Source organism: Furipterus horrens, unplaced genomic scaffold (genome assembly GCF_987537825.1).
Source record: "Furipterus horrens unplaced genomic scaffold, mFurHor1.1.pri manual_scaffold_11, whole genome shotgun sequence".
In the NCBI taxonomy this organism is placed as follows: domain Eukaryota; kingdom Metazoa; phylum Chordata; class Mammalia; order Chiroptera; family Furipteridae; genus Furipterus; species Furipterus horrens.
In genome coordinates this window covers 28,749,936-28,770,224 of record NW_028327181.1, presented here as the reverse complement: position 1 = coordinate 28,770,224, position 20,289 = coordinate 28,749,936, and the positions used below count along the sequence as shown (strand labels likewise).

Here is a 20,289-nt window from a genome sequence, read left to right as displayed (position 1 = left end):
CCAGGCCTCCGCAGCCGCAGCCCTGGAAAGTGAAGTCTCCAGCCAGAAATAAGGACAACCCAGTCCCCAGCAGGAGGTCACTCCGGAAGAGCCCCCTGAAAACAGCCAACTGAAACAGGGCGCCCAGGGGAGTGCTCGGGCAGGCAGGAGCCCGGACAGACGGACAGACGTGTTCTGCATGTGGAGAGGCAATGCATCACTCTCTGCAGGCCCTTGGGGACGCTTGCCGTGTGTCGCACTCAAGCTTGTTGTCCTTATGATTCCAGCACCCTCCATCTGTTCACCTAACTGCCAACCTTGGCCAATTTTTAAGAAATATGTGGTAAAAAAAAAAAAAAAAATTGTAAAATAATAGAGAAATGCCTTAGCTAGTTAATATTTTCACTTGACTCCACTTGACAGTATCAAGTCCATTCTGATTATCTATATCTGGTCCTTAAGGAATGCAACACATTTGCTTTCTTTATTCGAATTCTCTATAGTAGATAAGTTTCCTATATCTAATGACAAGATTTTGATTGTAATATTTTTTCTATTATTTATTAACTGCACATTTTTAAAAATAGTGTACAGCTTTCTAAAACTAAAAAAGTTAAGCATAAATACAGCCTTCTAGTATTCTTTTGCAATAGAATTTTTCTATTTTTTGAACAGGGCTTTTGTTGGTAGTCATTTTAATTTACATAAAATATTTAAGAATAATAAAACTGGCCCTGGCCCGGTGGCTTGGTTGGTTGGAGCGTTGTCCTGTGCACCAAAGGTCAGGGCACATGCAGGAGGCAACTGATGCGTATCTCATGTTGATGTCTGTCTCCCTTCTTCTCTAAAATCAATAAATGTGTCCTTGGGTAAGGGTCTTAAAAATTAATAATAAAACCAAATCTTAACATGTTAGGAAAAAGCAATGACTTTGTCTTTGAGGTTCAGTTCATCTGTCCCCTGCCTTTGTCCCGTCAGCCACGGCTGCCTCCTGACAATACCTGTCCCTCTAAGTGTGCAAACATAGTCCTGCTTCTGGAAACACTGCTTCGCGTCCCTTTCCCTGAGTGGCACTAATGCTCATTTGTGTTGAGAGTCTGCTAAGGACTGCTCCCACGGGGGCCTGGCTCCAGTCTCTTCTGTCGGCACTGCCAGGCCAGCGTAGAACGTGTGCACCATGTTTCCTCCAAGAGTGACCAGGAGAAAATTCAGTCGGCTCACTTGTCCCAGTACTACAGAAGGAAAAGTACGGGTTACTGTGTCTTCAACACAAACGTGGTGGCTGGGTGTGAGGGGCAAAGTATCACTGGCCCACCCACAGCACTCCCATAGGTGAGCTGTGACCCTTGTGGGCTTGTTGTTGGTAGAGGGGGCACACTCCATCTCCGACGGCATACTCGCCTAAGCACGAGGCTAGGGAGGAGGCGTAAACCCAATGGGAGTGGAAGGAAGAGAAATGAGGCAATGTTGATTTTTTTAAAGCTTTTATCAATGAGGTTTAACAAATATCAACTTACAGGTGTTAGTATAAGGCTGCCACATCTATGTACACAGGAGCCACACCGAAGGCCACAGCAGCCTTGCAGTGGCCTCGAATCTTCATTCACATTCACGTTTGAAAACATACAAATGTTCCTTTGCTGTCCACCTTTTTACAGTAACAAGCAGCTACTTCTCACTCCACATTTCACTTCTCTCCTGTCAGACCCAGTCCACAGGGCACTAAGGTAGGAGGTTTTAGGGCATAAGAAAGGGGCAAAAGGGCTGCCCTATTACTGTGACAACCGAGATCCCCAACAATTAGAAAGGAGAAACTATCCATTTCTACCTAGAAGAGGTGAAGATGGAGGGATAGCCCTAATTTTAAGCATTCAAAACTCAAATGCAAAAGCAGGTGGGCACCACTGAGCACTTGGGAAGTTGCCCATTGCTTCTGCCCGCCATCCCATGACAAAGTATTTCACATAACTTAGAAAAGTCAGTGTAGGTCTCAAGTCTTGAATTTTAAAAACCTCAAAGTATAAAAAGTTAAGACAAAGTTTAAACCCAAGATGACGTATGTCCTTATATAAAAACTATCCTCTAAGCACACAGTGGAACCCAAGGCATTCCTTTGACAAGCTCCTTGCTTCCAATTGCTTCACATTATGAGTTAACACAGCATCATATCTGAGGCTAAGAACATCTGCTCTTGAAGAACAAAGGGTGTTTCTAACATCCCCCACAGAGTGCACAGTGTTGTGGGTGGATTTAGAAGCTGCCTTTGATTCAGGCACTTCGCTCTCCTCACCCTCCGGCTCTGGCCCTGGCCGCTCTACCTGGCAGTCTCTATGAGGCTGGCCCAGCGGCCAGCACACAACCGCTGACTGTGAAGTGAGCCAGAGCCCGCAGTGCCTCAGTGCTTACCTCATGGCAAAGAGGAATTCATTTTCCCTAAAAAATATCATTATAGTTGACAGATTTGATTCGAAACTGCCTTTGGCCCTGGATGGTCTTATGAACTACACAAATAAGTTAAGTGAATTAAAAAAGCCACACTGCAGTAGCTTCTGCTTCACAAGTCACCCACAACCACCAAGGGCTGTGGCCCAGGGAGCCCAAAGGCTGGGATGCCACATGGAGAAGACCCGCCTGTCCTGAGGTGACACCTTAGAACTGTCCCGGGCTGAGCCAAGTGCCTGTGGGACGTGAACAAGGTATTAAAGCTAATGGGCGCCCAGAGCCAGTCAGGGAGTGAGACGTGCAGGTGGACATGCTGGCTAGCCTTACAAGTTAGTAGCCAACACCCATGCAGACGGCAGATGACTCAACCCAGGCACTAATGTGGTTTGCGCAGGTGTGTCTGGTTTTTTTTGAGAGATGTCAGACTCTGACATTACTTAACTGGAATTTTTAAAGGTTGCCTAAGCAACAGTGGTCTGATGTATAGATGGCACAAGTTCTCTTGTGAAAAATGCTAAAGCACGTGTGGGAAAAGGAATGTTCCGGTAAGTCTCCTTGAGAGGATTCCTTGGGTTAATATACTCTTAATATTGACAGTTTCCAATTTACCATGAGTAGCTTGGAACTACTACCGTCAGTTGAACTTTTTCTTAAAAAAAAAAAAATAGGTTATCTAACACTGACAACATATTTACAGTTTAAATAGAAATTTTCTTTTCAATAACCAAAATACATGTTTAGCAAAAATTTAGAATATAAAATTTTATAAAATAAACACCCATAGAAAAGCCGAGTGTTACTTTAGTACCATTTCACATTCAGGCTGAGATGGAGGCTTCCCTTCAATACTGAAATCTGCATGGACAGGCAGGCCTCCTCCAGGTGAGAAGGCCTTCTTCCAACAAGCAACTCCCCTTTCTGATTTGGGTGGGTTTATAAAACGCTGATCCAGGAAGACTCCAGGCCGGGCGCTGCAACACTGACCGACAAAGCCTTTAACGAGAAATGGCGCGGGGCTGTCTGTGGGGGACATGTGCTCACTGCACAGGAGCCTCTTTGTTTCTGGGTCACTGATTCAAACTCTGCAGCCGCAGGGTTTCCTGCTGGGACTCACGCTGCCAAGCCCTACACTACCCCTTATCACCCTGGCCAACAGCACGTGGCAGCTAAGCTGGCCTCCCGGGCCCGCAGCGCCCAGCAGAGTCTGTGAGCAAGGGCCTCACAGTCACCCTCACACTCGCTGGGGGCCTGGCTGGAGGCAGCCTCAGTTTCTTTTCCTTGTGGTGACTGTGTCCATCTTGAGGAAAATTCTTTTATTTATGTGGCTTGTTAAAAAGTAAGAAAAGAGTAGCGGTCAACTTTGGCCAAAACAAAAAGCTTTTGCATGAGTGTCTAGCTCTGTCCAAGTGTTCTCTGCTCCGAGCTGCTGCAGACGGACGTTTCCAGTGGAGGTATTGCGTGTGCTCTCAGCCACACCGTCAGCTTTCAGATCACAAACGACGACTTGTGTCTGAAGTCACCCTGCAAGGCCAACACAGAGTTAGAGAACAGCCATCCTCTGTCAGTCAAGGGGGCCCACGGGACAGAGGGAAAGGAGATGGTGGTCACCATTCCCGGAAGAAGAAACTGGCCAAACAAATCAAAGCAATCATTCTTAGCAGGTAACATCAAAAGCTTGCAACTGTTAAGTGCCATTAGTATGGACAGATGTTACTGTGAAGGCTAAAGAGCTCAGGGTCTGGAATATATTTCGGAAATCTTTTTTCCTAGGGGACCCAACGTGGTTTCCAAGGAGGAATGTCACTCTCCCTGCTGGGAACACCTCAATTTTAGGTCTCCTACATGACACCTGCTCTGTTCCCTCCTCCATACCTCCTCATCTGTCCTGATATAGTTAACTCCATCTGGCTTCCCTGGACTCTTGTAACTGTGAAATAAAAGAAGAGAGGAGCTCAGTGATTACTGGTTGCCATATTAATGCCAAATAGAACTTGATTTTTCCGCAAAAGAAAGGCTCACCTTTCCTCACTCTGTTTGTTGTTGATGAAGTAACCACGTCTGTACGCACAGCAGATGCCCACTGTTATCAGGGTCAGTACGGCAAGAACGACCAGAACCCCGCCAATAATCCCGGCGATGTTCAGGTCGTCTGGATTAAAGGGAGATCGACAGAAGAGAGGATGCACACTGGTCTGCTCTTCCGGAGACCCAGAACCCGCTGCGCCTCCTCTCTGCCTCCACCCTTCTCCCGTCCCCATGCCCCGTAGGCTCCTCCAGCCAGAAGAACAAAGTGAGAACATGTGAAAACTCCTTCTCTCCTAGACATTAAAACACGGCAATCCCTGCTCTCACTTGTGAAAACTACTGAGACGTCTGTGGTTCAAACGCTGTTAAACTTATTACAGTATTATATGGAGCCTGGCATTGTGTAAAAGGCTCAAAGACCCTCTGGCTAAAATATTATTAATGGAAGAAGTGGATACACTGTAAATACAGCATTAGGAGCCAGGAGTCTTATGGAAGAAAAATTCCCAATTTTCAGGGCTTCCCTTTACTGTGGATCAGTTGCGGGAAGAGAGCTACTTTCAAGCAATAATACATATGAGGTGTGAATAAGACCCTTCACCGATGGCTGGCCTCACATTCACAGGCCCCTTTGGCAGAAACCCCTTGACTCCATTTTCTCATTTTTGGGTTGTGGGCAAAGGGATTCAGTCACAGTCAGTGTGAAAGCACTAAGGACTGTTTCCTTTGTACAAATAAAAATGCAAAGGCCCTGACTGGTGTGGCTCAATGGATTGTGTGCCGGCCTGTGAACCAAAGGGTCGCCGGTTCGATACCCACCCAGTCAGGGCACGTGCCTGGGTTGCGGGCCAGGTCCCCACTTGCAGGCATGCGAGAGACAACCACACATTTGTTTCTCTCCCTCTTTCTCCCTCCCTTCCCTCTCCCTAGAAATGAATAAATAAAATCTTGTTTTAATGCAGTGATATACACAGGGGATATATCAGCAAAAGGAAGCCATTAAGATTCTCCCTTACCCCAGTGGAGCAGTTCTCAATGTGAGTGCACATTTAAAAAACAACCTAAAACTCTGATTTTAAAAATCTCAATTCCCAGGCTCCATCCCTAGAGATTCAACAGGTCTGGAGCAAAGCCTAGGAATTGTTGTCCTGAGGAGGAGGAGCACCTGCAACGCTGTCTCACACACACACTTCCGGGCCTCCCCTGGAGATGGATCTGTGTGTTGGGGGAGGTGCTGAAATCTGAATGTGAAACAGTGGCCCCAAATGAGTCTACGTCACACAAGTTTGGCAAACACTACTCAGAGGCTGGGTGCCCGTGGGGAGGAGGGAGGGCACGGCGAGTCCCCAGGTGTTTCTGAGGTGCTGCCCCATCTGCCCCAATCCTGTCTTGACACCTCCCCTTCAGAACCAATAACGTAGAGACAGCATCATTGCAGAACAGGGGCTAAAACTCTGCCCCAGCTTACTGCAAAATGGTTTCAACTGGGTAAATTTCTGATGACTTTACGCAGCCATATGTTATTATCAATTACAAAGTAAATAGTTTATTAAACTCAGTTAAAAGCTACATAATTAGCCACGCTTCCAACACCAAAAGGCTCTAGAAAGTCTATTTTGAGGAGATAAACATTTAGCTGTCACTCAGAACTTGTTCATCTTCCAATGGACCCAAGTGGATTTGGGTGGGCCCAGTCACCTACAGAAGAAAGCAGAAGAGTTGTCTAAACCGATGGTCTAAGACTAAAGTGAACATGTTCTAGTCACTTGCCAGTCTTCAGAGGACATTTTTTCAGAAAGTAACTCACAGACTTCCATCTGCTGCTCCTCACACCTGGCTGAGCCTGCGTCGTTGGAAGCGATGCAGTAGTACCGCCCGGAGTCCTCCTTGTGGACAGCGCTGAAAACCTGCTCCAGAGCACACAAGGGAGCAGTGAGACCCACCCGCACGGCAGGCCTCGGACCTCCAAGGGGTGGGGAAGAGGACGCTGCCCCCACCCGTCCACATGCTGAAGCCCAGAACATGGTCAACTGTCTGCTCATCTGCTCCTGGTTTCCCTTCAGCTTCCAGGTCACTGTCCGGGGTCCCTCCTGACACTTGCTCAAGAGTTCTGAACAACAGACGCCCCTTGGTACATGGAGAGAGCAAAGCCTCGCAACATCCAGAATGAGCAGCTGAGCCTAACTCTTTTTTATTCAGAAGGGACTCCGATAATGATTGTTCCTCGAGCAACACTCTGGCAACACAAATACAGAGGACCCTACCCTGTAACCTGGCTGGCTCCCCTCCACAGGGAGACACCGCAGACCAGCAGCCCCGGGTGTCACAGAAGCCTGAGGGGATCTGCTCCCAGCTGTGCTGCCCCGCGCACAGCCAGTCTGCTTTCACCTCTTCCCCACCCACCCCTCTCCGCCGAGGCCCCTGGATCCTTTTCAGGCAAATTCCAGACACATTCCATCCACAAATACTTCAATATGTATCCCTAGGAGATATGAATTTTTAAATCATGACTACAATATCATGCTCATGCCTAAAGCAACACGCAATTCCTTAATCTCAAGTATCCAGCCCGTCGTCCAATGTGTCTGGTTGCCTCACGAGCTTTACAGTTGGATGTTCGCATCAGGGCCTTCTCCTGCCGAGTTTCTGGCATGGGTTCTCAGCTCCCGTCCTAGGAAGTTTCCTTCTCTCTCCTAACTGCTCTTCCCACACGAGGTTTCCCTCCCCCCAGCAAAGACATTTCCCCCCTCGCCTCTCAGAAGAGCTCTTACCAGAGTGCCTGTTTCCGAGTTCATGAGAAAAGAGGAATTTTTAAACCTGGGGTTGGTTCTGGAATCTTTCGGCAGGGGTAAGTCATTGCGGTACCAGCTGTAATGAGGCGGCGGGTGGCCCTCCCGCTCCTGGCAGTACAGCGTGGCCGCCTTGCCTACAGGCACCGCCTTCGGGACTCTGCACACCGGAGGTACTGGCTTCACTGCAGGAGAAACACAGGTCGGCGTTTAAAATCGGCAGCACAGCCGTGTTCTTGCTGAAGCCCGCAATACAGCCGCTCCCCAAACAAGAAAGGGATCTGCACCACTGCCACCCCATGGTCACGTGCGCCTTCAGAAAGCGTGTGATCTGCCGCCTGGAACGTGCCCCGGAGCTCCCCCACCCCCGGTGTAACCCACGCCGGTCTCCAAGGCCTGCACCTCCCCGAGCAGCGCCTCCTACCGCTGGCGGAGGGGAGTGGCAGAAGCTCCACTTCCATCTCATCCCCCACCCGACTGCAGCCCTCACGGGTCTCACAGCGCTCCCTCCCCGAGTCCTTGATGCCCGCAGGGACAGGGACGTGGCGCACAGAGGGAGAGAAAGTGAGAGCTGATCTTTTTTTATCCTATATGCAGATTCATCAAGCCTGAAAGGGGGAGCCTATTGTAACTTCACCAGTCCCCACCTTGCACAGTTAATTCAATGACGATCTCGTCCATCTCTTTGCGGTCATTTCGAGCAACCACCTCACAGCGATAGAGAGCCGAGTCTGTCCGTGTCACGTTCCAGATCTTCAGAGAGGTCTGACCAAACAGTTCTGCGCGACCTGCCAAATCCCCTGCAGAAAAGAAGACGCAGGGCACTAACAGGCTTTTTAGAGACTTCTTTGCCACTTGAAGAAGGGGGTTTCTGGGGCCAGCATTTGATGCCTCAGTAAGAAGACTGCAGAATGGCTTCTATTTCTCTTCCCTAATGGCAGAGGTGAACTCTCTGAAGACACCACGCACCAAAACAGCACCTGGTGTGTAAGAGGACTCATCACCTGCATCTGTTCTTACAGCATGAACTTCATTTCCTTCTCATTGTTCTCAGCAGGGGTTCCCCACTAACAGGAAAAAAAACAAACAAACGCCCCACCATGCAACAGTGGGGCCCGGACCACTGGAGCTCCACATGCAAAAGAATGAAGGTGGAATCCTACCTCACACCATACACATCAAAGGCCTTACTGAAAAGCTAAATCTATGAAACTCGTAGGAAAAAAACATAGACATAAATTGTCATGGCCTTGGATTGGCAATGATTTCTTAGGTACGACCCCAAAGGAAAAAGTATCCTCACATATGTTAGAAACAAGGACATAGTGACTCCCAAACCAGTAAAAAGTCATTAGTAACAAAGGGCAAATGTAATTAGAGGATCTCTGAGAAGGGAGCTGACAGCACCGGCATATCTACAAACCACAGAAGGGGCAATTAGATAACCGTGTTAGATTGTAACTCCGGAGTAACCAGTAATGGAGAAACGGGGAAGAAGGAGAGGGGAGGGGGAGCTAATTGCGTTAGGGCAGGGAAGCTAATCGCTCTCACTTTAGGGCAGAGAAGATAATCACTTTAGGGTGGCAATTTTAGGGTGGAGAAGATAATCACTTTAGGGTGGCAATTTCAGGGTGGGGAAGCTAAGACTATAAAACCAGTTTCCTTTGTCTACTTGGCGCGCACATTCTCCTGGCTGTGGGGGTGCGCCCGGCTCTGCAGACTCGTGAATAAAGGCCTCGTTTTACTGCTCAAGTCCTGTGTCCCAGTTTTTATTGTGAGCGTTTCTCACACATACACACACATTAAGCTGTATTCACCTTCCCTGGACTTCCACAAAAAATAAAAACTTTTATGCTTCAGAGGACACCAGCAAGAGAAAACACAATTTACTGAGTGGGAGAAAATACTGACAAATGATATAGCTGAGCAAGAGCTAGTATCCTGAATACAGGCATACCCTGAAGACCACCGCATTAAAGTAAGTTTTAATCTTTTTGTTGATGGAATCTTGCCTTCAATTTGTAAAAAACTCAACATCTGTAAAGCTCAAGGCTGCGAAGAGCAATAAAATGAAGTGCCTGTATGTAAAGAATCTGCAAGCCAACAATAAGTAGACAAATAACCTAATTAAAATGGGCAAAGGATTTGAATAGACATTTTTCAGAAGATCTACAAATGGCCAATAAGCACATGAAAAGACACTCAACATCTTTAGTCATCAAGGAAATGCAAATCAAACCACAATGAGATACCACTTCACACCCAGAAGGATGGCTACAATCAAAATGATGGACAATTACAAGTGTTTGTGAGGATGTAGGGAAATAAATTGCTGAAGGAATATAAAATGGCACAGCAACTTTGGAAAACAGTTTGGCAGTTTCTTAAAAAAAAAAAAAAAACTACATGCAACTAGTACATGACCTAGCAATTGTACTCTTGGTATTTACCCCCAGGAAATAAAAACTTATGTCCACACAAAAACCTGTACATAAATGCATTACTGATAATAGCCAAAAAGTGAAAATAACCCAAATGTACAAGTGACTAAACAATAAAATATTATTGACCCATATTTTATTAAATGAAGTACCAACACATGCTACTACATGGATGAGCCTTGGAAACAATGTGCTCGAAGAAGTCAGTCACAAAGGACAACATACTGTGTGATTCCATTTACACGAAGCAACCGGAACAGGCAACCCCATTGAGAAAAAGTAGATTAGTGGGGGTTGGGGTTGGGGGGTGATAGAAGAGATGGGGGGTAGACTGATGGGTATGGGGTTTCTTTTGGGGGCAAATAAAAATGTTCTGGAATTTGACAGTAATGGGCAATGACATGTCTTTGCTGAATATATACTTTTAAAAAGTGAGTTTTATGCTATATGAACATTTCAGTTTTTACAATTTTGAAAGCATGAAAAGACACAGTAACTCTTTCAAAGAAGCATGAAGAGCCTTATGAATGACAAATAAGGGAAGGAGTTGGGGGGAAAAAGACAAAAAAGTAGAAACTAATTATTACTAAACCATAATATAATAAAAGCAGCAAGCCCTTATGACGGAGGACAAACACTTCCAGGGGCACTTTCTAACTGGAAGGTCTGTTATCCAGTGGTTGTTAGTGGAGGATTAGAACTCCTACCCCATAAGAAAATGCTAAATGAGACCCTATCGGGAGGCAAGGAAAAGACCAAGCAGATTGAAGTTTCCCTGCAGCCCTCATACTGAACTTAGGGTGTTTCCACACAATCTCGTTCCCACCTCTGAAACCACCGCTATCAACTTCTCGGAGAACTCTGAAGCCACCCCGCTTACAACTCCTCTGCAAGCCTGCCTCCGGGTCACACCTGCCCTCCTGCAGACCAAAGGTCACGTCCCACTTCCCTTCACGTGCGGCTCCGACCTCTCCCTCCCTCAGCACAGCTATCTCCCAGCAGTGCCTCTTCTTTCCTGTCTCTCCACTGCCTGGACCTCAGCCCAGGCCACCAGCAGCTCCCCCTGGATTCCACAGAAGAATCCTGAATTGTTACCCTGCTCCAGGGCTTGCCCACTTGCAATCTCTTCTCTACAAAGTGGCCGATTCAGTGACTCTGCAGCATAAATGTAACCATGTCACTTCCCTCTTCGAATCTTCCCGTGGGCCCTCTGGAGACAGTCCCTCCTCGCCTGGCCTTCGCTGCTTGCTGTCTGGCCCTGGCCCAGCCCTGAGCTCCTCCTGGAGCCCTGCCCCCTCCTCCGTGGCTGGGCCCCAGCAGCAGTGGGGCCTGCAGTCTCTCCAGCTAGCCAAGCTGCCACTCACTGCTACATCTTTATACACAACCTTCTTTCCTGCCCAACCCATTTCTTCACCCCACGCCTCACCACCTGGCCCATCTAACTAGCCTTTCCTCACGTCTCTGCCTAAAGGTCACTTCTGGGAGGCCTTTCACGACCACCTGTCCTGCTCCTACTTCCTGTAACCCAGAAGCGCCCTATGCTTACCTCTGTTCTAACACAGGATAATATCCTGCCAAGTGGCCCACAAGTGCTTTCTGCATGCGGTATGCCTGCACCCAGTAAATGCTCATCAAATAGTTAAGACTTGTCTCCTTCCTGTTCCCTGGGATCCTTCTTATTCACTCACACCATCCGTGTCGTGGATAAAGGAAAAAAGATGGCCTAGGGAAACGTACACTCTGATTCTTCATGGAGGTATTTTGCAGAGAGATTAAAGTCCTAATTTGCTGAAGCTGGGTGACAGGGTCAGCACGGTTCAATATGCTACTCTTGTTACCTTTACATGTTTGAATTTGCCGCAAGTAAAGCAAAACAAAACAAAAGGCCAATCCTGGCTACAGAAGCAGGACCTGTCAGAGGAAAGAAAGGCTCCGGCCACAAGGGCAAGTCTGGGCCTTATGGACAAGGAGAGGACTATGGGATCTTACCCTGAATTTTGTTGTCAAAAAACACATATGTGGTTTGGGCATCTTGAATCTTCTTCCACTCAATCCTGGGGTTGTGTGTCTGTGACTCTGTAATGATGCAAGACAGCTCCGCACCTAACAAGCAAAGAAAAGAAAGAAGGCTCAGGAAAGCGGGCCATTTCAGGTTCCTTGCACACCGGACTGTGCGAGCTACCTCTAGTTTTAGAGAGGTCTTTCATGCAGACTAAAAACCTAGCTATCTGCAGGCTCTTTTCCTCTTAAAGAAAAGATTGATTTTAGCCAAAAAAGGAATCAACATGATTCATAAGAACCCTCACTAAATGGAGTGCATTCCCCTTCATCCCCCACCTGTGTGTAAGGAAGCTCTCTGTTAGGACGGGACGCAGATGCGAGCCCCGCTAGCACCTGCAGTTTCCCCGTGGCCCCCGAAGCAGGGATTCCTGACACCCCGCGCAGCAGACACACGGGTGAGCCGCCACCCGCCAGAACGTCCCTCTGGCCCCATACGTGTGTGCGTGCTTGTCCTGAGCTGGCCGCAAGACTGCGGAATGTCTGTTAGACGGTGCCCATTCTCCTCGTACACAGTCTCCCTGGCACTTACTTTCAAATTCTGGTACCACCGGGTTTCGGTTGCTGGACTTGAGATTCACAGCTCCTATCAAGCAGACTGAAGGGAGAAAAAAATAGGCAAAATCAGCCCCGGCTGGTGTGGCTCAGTGGATTGCATGCTGACCTGTGAATCGAAAAGTCGCCAGTTCGATTCCCACATGCCTGGGTTGTAGGCTCTGCTCTGCCCCCGTTGGGGTGCTTGCAGAAGGCAACCAATCAGTGTTTCTCTCCCTCTCATTCTCCCTCCCTTCCCCCCTCTCTGAAACAACTGGCTTGACTGCATTCATGATCCAAGTATACATGAGAATACTTATGGGGCCATGAGTAATTCTGCAGCACTCTATGTACTCCTACCATTCCGTTAAATATTAATGTTTTGAGGTTTTGCTTTTGGGCTTTCTAAACAGCAGCAGGTGAAGAGTCTGCTGTTCCCATCAAGCGAAGAGAAGTGGTCAGGGAGTCAGGGCAGCAGAAAGATGTTCTCTTCACCGAATGTGGAGTTTTATCTTGGTAAGACATTTACAATTGAATGTAAGAGACGGCGCTCCTTCACTTGTATCTTTACTGTGCTCTCTATGTGTAATCTATATGTGTGATCTAGTTTTTCCACATTCTCACTATTGTTACCTGTAAAAAATTTGTTTTGTCTGGTAAAATACGTGCAACATAAAATTTACCATTATAACCATTTTTAAGTGTATACTGAGTGCACTCACACTGTTGTGCAACCACCATCACCTTCTGTCTCCACCACTCCTTCGATCTCAAACAGAAACTCTGTAGCCATGAAACAGAACGCCCCATTTCCTTCAAATAACAGCCCTCTGGTGACCTCTGTTCTACTTCGCCGCTACGAATTTGCCTATTATAGGTATCTCATATAAGTGTAATCATGCAGGATTTGTCCTCTTATGTATGGCTTCTTTCACACAGTAAAATGTTTTTGAGGCACATCTATGTAACATGTATCAGAATCTAATTCCTTTTTCAAGGCTGAATAATACTCCACTGAATGGATATACACATTCCGTGTGTCCATTCATCTGATGATGAACACTGGGTTGTCTCTACCTTTTGTCTGTTGTGAATAGTGCTGCTATGAACAATGGTGTACAAATATCTGTTTGATCACTGCTTTCAACTCTTTGGGGTATGGACCTCGGAGTTTGATTCCTGGATCGTATGCTAACTGTCTGTGTAACTTTCTGAGAAACTGCCAAACTTTTCCACAGTGGCTATACCATTTTGCAATTCCATCAGCAATGCAGAATGTTTCCATTTTTTCTACATCTTCACTAACATTAGTAAGATTCCTTTAAAAAAAAGTCATCCTAATGGTGTGAAGTAGTATTTCATTGTGGTTTTGATTAGCGATGTTTCACATGTTTTCATGTGCTTACTGGCCATTTGTAAAACTCTAGAAAAATGTTTACTCATGTCCTCTGCTCCTTTTTAATTAGGTTATTTGCTTTTTTGTTGTTGAGTTGTAGGAATTCTTTATATATTCTGGATATTACTTCATATATAGGGTGGGGCAAAAGTAGGTTTAAAGTTCCTTGTATGGAAAATAATACATTAATTAATTATTAATAATACAAGAATAATCTCCCATTCTGTGGGTTGTATTTTCACTTATTAATAGTATCCTTTAATGTACAAAAGTTTTTAATTTTGAAGAAGTCCAATGTATCTATGTTTTATTGCCTGTGCTTTTGGCGTCACATGCAAGAAATCATTGTGAAGTTCAATGTCATGAAGATTTTCCCCTCTGTTTTCTTCCAAGAATTTTATAGTTCTAGATCTTATGTTTAGGTCTTTGATCCATTCAACGGTCTTAGCACCTTTGTCAAAAATTATCTGATCATGTACACGAGGATTTATTTATTCCAGGACTCTCTCTTCTGTCCATTGGTCTACATGTCTGTCTTTATGCCAGTGAGTTCTGCAATCAGGAAATGTGAATCATCCAATTTTGTTCTTCTTTTTCAAGTTGACATTGGCTATTTGGGGTCCCTTAAGATTCCACATAAATTTTAGGTTGTGATTTTCTATTTCTGAAAAAAAACAGCATTGGGATTTTGACAGAGAATGCCTTAAACCTGTAGGTTGCTTTAGGCAGCATTACCAATAATAAATTTTCTAATCCATAAACATGGGGTTCTCCCATTTAGCTCTATCTTCTTTAATTTCTTTCGCCATTGTTCTGTAGCTTTCAGAGTATAAGTCTTTCACTTCCTTCATTAAATTTATTCCTAAGTATGTTATTTTTTTTTATGCTATTGTAAATAGGATCATTTTCCTAATTTCCTTTTCTGATTGTTTATTGTCAGTATGTAGAAATACAATTGATTTTTGTATGTTGGTTTTGTTTTCTGTTTTCCTGTTTTGTTTTCCCATTATTAGCTCTAAAAGGTTTTGTTTTGTTTTTGCTGTGGTCTTTAGGGCTTTCCACATATAAAATCATGTCATCTAAGAATAGGGATAATTTTACTTCTTTCTTCCCCATTTGGATGGCTTTTACTTCTTTTTGTTGACTACTTGTTCTGGCTAGAAATACTAACACTATGTAGACTAGAAGTGGTGAATGTGGATATCCTTGTCTTGCTCCTGGTCTTAGGGGCAAACTTTTCAGTCTTTCGCTATTAAATAATGACACTAATCATGCACAGTTTAATGATGGGGATATGTTTTGAGAAACCGATCATTAGGCAATTTCATTTTTGTGCAGACATCATAGAAGGCACTTACATAAACGTAGAGGGTACAGCCTACTACACCCCTTGGCTGCATGGCAGAGCCTCTTGCTCCTGCTCTACAAACCTGTACAGCATGTTAGTGCAGCGAATACTGTGGGCAACGGTAACACAATGGTAAGCATTTGTCTGTCTAAACATAGAAAAGGTACAGTAAAAACACGGTGTAAAAGGTAAAAAATGGTGCACCTGAGTAGGGCATTGACCATGAAAGGAGCCTGCATGACTCGAAGTTGCTCTGGGTGAGTCAGTCAGTGAGTTCGGAATAAATGAGGAGTCCTGGGACACCGCTGTGCCCTTCTATAGACTTTATAAACACTGTACAGTGGGGCTACACTAAATTTATAAAATAACATGAGATTAAATCAAGTGCAAGAGAAAATGAGGCAAAGACAGAGTAAACATGCGATGCAGGAGGCTGCCTGCTGGTGGCATAGCACGGCATCCCGTTTTACAAGAATACACTCTAAAATAACAAAAATGTATAGTACCGGAAATATTGTACTTTTCATTTATTATAATTTCAGGTAACAGGTACTATACATAATTGTGTGTGCTCCTTTTATTTGACTGGCAGCACAACAGGCTAACTTACACCTGTATCACAACAAACACTGAGCGTTACGCTACAAAGTTATGATGGCTATGACATCGCTGGGCAACAGGGATTTTTCAGCTCCACTGTAATCTTATGGAATCACCACCATACACATGCGTTCCATTGTTGATCAAAATGTCATGATGTAGCACCTGACTGCAGCTGTGGATTTTCAATATATGGCCTTCATCATGTTGAAAGAGTTCTCTTCTTGTTCTGGTCTATTAAGCATTGTTATGGTGACAGGGTATTGATTTTGTCAGATGCTTTTTCTGCATCAACTGAGATGGTCATGTGGCTCCTTTCCTTCATTCTATTAATGTGCTGTGTTACCTTAATTGATTTTCATATGTTAAACCATGCTTGCAGTCTGGGAACAAATCCCATTTATTCATGGTGCACAATCCTTTTAATATGTTGTGGAACTCAGTTTGCTAGAGTTGTTTGCATGTTTTTGCATCAACAATCAGGAATATTGCTCTGGTTTTCTCTTCTTGTAGCGTCTTTGTCTGCCGTTACTGTCAGGGCAATGCTGGCCTTGTAGAGTGAGTTGGAAAGTATTTACTCCTCTTCAGTTCTCTGAGTTTGAGAAGGATTCGTGTTAATTCTTTAAATGTTTGGTACAATTCACCAGTGAAGCCATATGGTCCATATTTTTCTGCCTTTGATTATTGATTCAATCTCCTTTCTAGTTATAAGTCTATATAGATTTTCTATTTCTTAACCCTTTGAGTGTCATGCGTAATTCAAAATTTGAATCAACATGAGAAAAAATTATATCAATGTATAACCTGAGGTACAAAAAAAGAGAACGAAAGATAAAATATGAATTATTCCACTGCTATTTACATTTATAGCCATCGAAAAAGAGTCGCTGGGAGTGACGCTGGCACTTTTGGGAAAATTTGTCAGCATCGCTCACAGCAACACTGGCACTCAAAAGGTTAATCACTAAATTTTGGTAGACTGTTTTTCTAGGAATTGGTTCGTTTCATTAGGTTATACAGTTTGCTGATGGACACTCGTTCATAGCATTCCCTTATAATCCTATTTATTTCTTTAAAGTCAGTATTTATATATCCACTTTCTTTTCTGATTTTAGTAATTCAAGTCTTTTTTTCCTTATTCAACCTAAAGGTTTGTCAATTTTGTTGATCTTTTCAAAGAACCAACTTTTGTTTTCATTGATTTTCTCTTCGTTTTCCTAGTCTCTTTTATTAATCTCAACTCTAATACTTATTTCCTTCTTCTGCTAGTTTTGGATTTAGTTTGTTCTTCTGCCAGTTGCTTAAGGTGTAACGTTGTTTATTTGAGATCTTTCTTTTTGAAACTTAAGTGTTTCTGTTGTTAGGACTGTTTTCGTTGAATTCGGTAAATTTTGGTAGGTTGTGTTTTCACTGTCATTTGTCTCAAGGGCTTTTCTAATTTCCTGTGTACCTTCTCTGCCTCACTGGTTAGGATTGTGTTGTTTTCTACATATTCGTGGATTTTCTCATTTCCGTCAGTTATTTATTCCTCGTTTAACTGCACTGCAATTAGAAAAGATACTTTATATGGTTTAATTTTTTAAAATTTAAGACTTGATTTATCCTAGAGAATGTTCCATGTGTACTTGTGAAAAGTGTGTATTCAGCTGTTGTTAAGTATAGAGTCTATTAGGTCTAATGGGTCCACATTTCAAGTCCTCTGTTCCCTTATTGACCTTCTACCTTTGTCCATCCCTTACTGGAAGTAGGGCATTAAAATCTCCAATTATTTCTGTAAAATTACTTATACCTCCCCTTCAATCCTGTCAGTGTTTGCTTCGTATATTATGGAGCCCAGAGGTTTGATGCATGTGTTTATAACTGATATATCTTCTTGGCATATTGACCCTTTTATCAATATGTATAGTCATTCTTTGTCTCTTATAAATTTTTGACTAATCTATTTTGTCTGATATTATCAACATAGCCATCCCAGCTCTTGGTTACTACTGCACCTGCATAGACTGTCTTTTTCTATCCTTTCACTTTCTCAGACTTTTTTGTTTAGATCTATAGTGAGTGCCTTGTAGACAACATGTAGGTGGATCATGTCATCTTCTCAATTCTAATCTCTGCCTTTTGACTGGAGAATTCAATCCATTTATGCTTAATTAACTAACTGATTAAAAATTCTTTACTGGTGTTTTGCTACTTCTCTCTATGTATTATTTTTGGCTCTCACTCCTCCATTACTGCCTGTTTTTGGTATTTTGTTGATTTTCTGTAGTGTCACATTTTGATTACCTTCTCACTTCCTTTAGTGTCTACTCTACAGATATTTTCTTTGTGGTTATCATAAGAATTATTATAACATCCTAAAGTTATAACACATTTGAATTGCTACCAATTTAACCTCAGTTGTATCCAAAAAATAATAAATTCTACTCTGTTCTCCCCTTTATGCTATTGATGACACAAAATATACCTTTACACATTGAATGCCTTATCAATAACAGATTCAGAATTACTTCTATGTATTTTTTAAATTCAGTAGAAAATAAAAACTGCAGTTACAAAGCAAAATTATAATAAGACTTGCTTTTATATTTGTCTGTGTAACTACCTCTACTGAAGATCTTTATATCTTCACAGCTTTGAGTCACTGTCTAGGGTTCTTTCATGTCAACCTGAATGAGTTCCTACCACATTATTTTTAATTTTATTTTACTTTATTTTATTTTTGTAGAGTAGGTCTAGTGGTAATTAACTTCCCGAGCTTTTGTTTATCTGAGAATGTCTTAATTTCTCCCTCATTTTTGAAGGTCATTTTTGCCAGATCTAAAATTTTCCACTTACAGTCTTTTTCCTTTCAATACATTAAATATACCATCCCACTGTCTTCTGACCTACAATGTTTCTAATGAGAAATTAGCTGACTATCTTATTGAGGATTCCTTGTATGTGATGATTCGCTTCTCTTTTGCTGCTTTCAAGATTCTTTCTGTTTCTGGCTTTTGACAGTTTGATTATGTGTCTCAGAGTGGTTCCCCTTAGAGTTGTTCTACTTGGAGTTCACCGAGTTTCTTGGATTTGTAGATCCATGACATAAATGAAATGGGAGAATTTAGTTCAAATAATCTTTCTACCTCTTTCTTTCTCTCTTCTCCTCCTGGGACTCCCAATAAAGCATGTGCTGGACACCTTGACAGTGTCTCTTAGGCTTTGTTTTGGGCTCAATAGTGCCCCGACCCTGTGGGCAACCGCTCCTCGTGGTTTAAGGAACTGTAGCCCCAGCCTGAGCATGACGAGCCGCCAGCTTTCTGGCCACGCTTGCCTCTAAGTCTCAACATAAGGCTGCGTGCGGGACATGACTGACAACCACTCAGAGGGTTGCCATGGGAATGAGATCAAAGAGCGCTCATTATGCTCCTTATGCTTTAGAACTTGATCTGCTTTCCTTATCAGCAATGTAACATAAACAATCTCTAGCAAGGAGTGTATGGAACCCTGCACCTGGTCAAGATGTTTTATGGACCCTGACATAGACTAGTCACTGCGATCCCCGAACTGGTATGTGTAATCTGTTACTGTCAAACGCCTAATGACTATTGGTGATTTACGAATTTTAGCCTTGTTATCTCTCGTATGTATCCTCCTCAATAAAAGACATGAGGGATGAAGGCTTGGCTGCTGGTCTCCACTAGAGAGGCAGTCACCTTCCTTCCCCCAGACGTAACAAAGTGTCCTGGGTAAAAGTTTGTTCCGCCGTGGTCACGCAGCCTCTGCTGGACAGAGCAACTCCCAACCGAGCCTAGGGCGTGTGTGGCACCTCTGCCATATCTGGTGCCCAACGTGGAGCACTCAGAGAAGGCACACCTGGAACGGCTGTGGGGCCAAGAGCCAGACCACGGACAACCACACTGCACGGACGGGAATTTTGGCGCTTCACCCACTGTAAGGGCTGCAGCCCCCAAGCTCTTTCTGGAAAAGGCTGCCTGTGTGGTTTAGTTCGGGAAGGGAGGATTTCTTTCTGCCACTGTCTTTGGCAGGGGTTTTTGGTTTTGTTTTTCTCTCCTCTCATTCAAAGGACATTTTCGCTTCTTTCATTCAATAAATCACCACAAAATTACGGGCACCGGTCTAGCAGTTAAAATCCGATAGGGCGCTGGTCGCTTGAAGTCTCCCGTGACAGGATAAGCTGGTACACGGACCAGGTTAGAACACTAGGCACCTGCCAGCGCAAGTCAAAGTCCATGCAACGTCAGGAACACAGTCACAAGCACTCACAGTCCAACCCCGTGGCGTATCCCACCAATTAGGATTTTATAAGAACGAGAAAAGCTTTAGGCAAAAAATAGGATTTATATGAGGGCCCTGGCGATGACCGAGCTCCGAAGATAAGAGGCACTTCCTCCCTCTGGCCCGAATTCTCAGGTGTCCCTACGTGAGTGGGGACCTAGCAGAGGTGTCTGGGGTCATCCCCTGAGACATGTAGGGGCCTCATAAAAATTCCCTTCACAGTAATATAATTCTTGGCTCGTCCGGGGACGTGCAAAATAAGAACTGGTCATTCAGCACTCCAAGCCCTTCCAGTTGTTTTAGACAGCTGGGAGAGAAACCGATGACCAAGGTGTGACACCCTTGGGAGCCCTCCTCACAAGCAGCACACTTCAACCCACCACACTAATTAATCCCTAG

At 44.3% G+C, this 20,289-nt stretch overlaps 2 protein-coding genes across 2 annotated transcripts in view; one reads left to right on the top strand and one right to left on the bottom strand.

Annotated features, from left to right (window-relative positions):
* Positions 1 to 905, top strand: part of NCAPD3 (non-SMC condensin II complex subunit D3) — a 58,458-nt gene extending 57,553 nt beyond the window's left edge. The window contains exon 35 of the mRNA XM_090290808.1: positions 5 to 905. Within this exon, the coding sequence (XP_090146934.1) occupies positions 5 to 113 (109 nt within the window). The 3' untranslated portion in view covers positions 114 to 905. The remainder of the gene's footprint in view (positions 1 to 4) is intronic.
* Positions 906 to 1,446: 541 nt separating this feature from the next.
* JAM3 (junctional adhesion molecule 3) overlaps positions 1,447 to 20,289 on the bottom strand; it is an 84,210-nt gene continuing 65,367 nt past the window's right edge. The window contains exons 2-9 of the mRNA XM_090291014.1: positions 12,267 to 12,332; positions 11,666 to 11,779; positions 7,883 to 8,035; positions 7,218 to 7,420; positions 6,254 to 6,353; positions 4,441 to 4,570; positions 4,294 to 4,348; positions 1,447 to 3,942 (exon numbers count right to left, since the gene is read on the bottom strand). Coding sequence (XP_090147140.1) covers positions 3,907 to 3,942; positions 4,294 to 4,348; positions 4,441 to 4,570; positions 6,254 to 6,353; positions 7,218 to 7,420; positions 7,883 to 8,035; positions 11,666 to 11,779; positions 12,267 to 12,332 — 857 coding nt within the window. The 3' untranslated portion in view covers positions 1,447 to 3,906. The remainder of the gene's footprint in view (positions 3,943 to 4,293; positions 4,349 to 4,440; positions 4,571 to 6,253; positions 6,354 to 7,217; positions 7,421 to 7,882; positions 8,036 to 11,665; positions 11,780 to 12,266; positions 12,333 to 20,289) is intronic.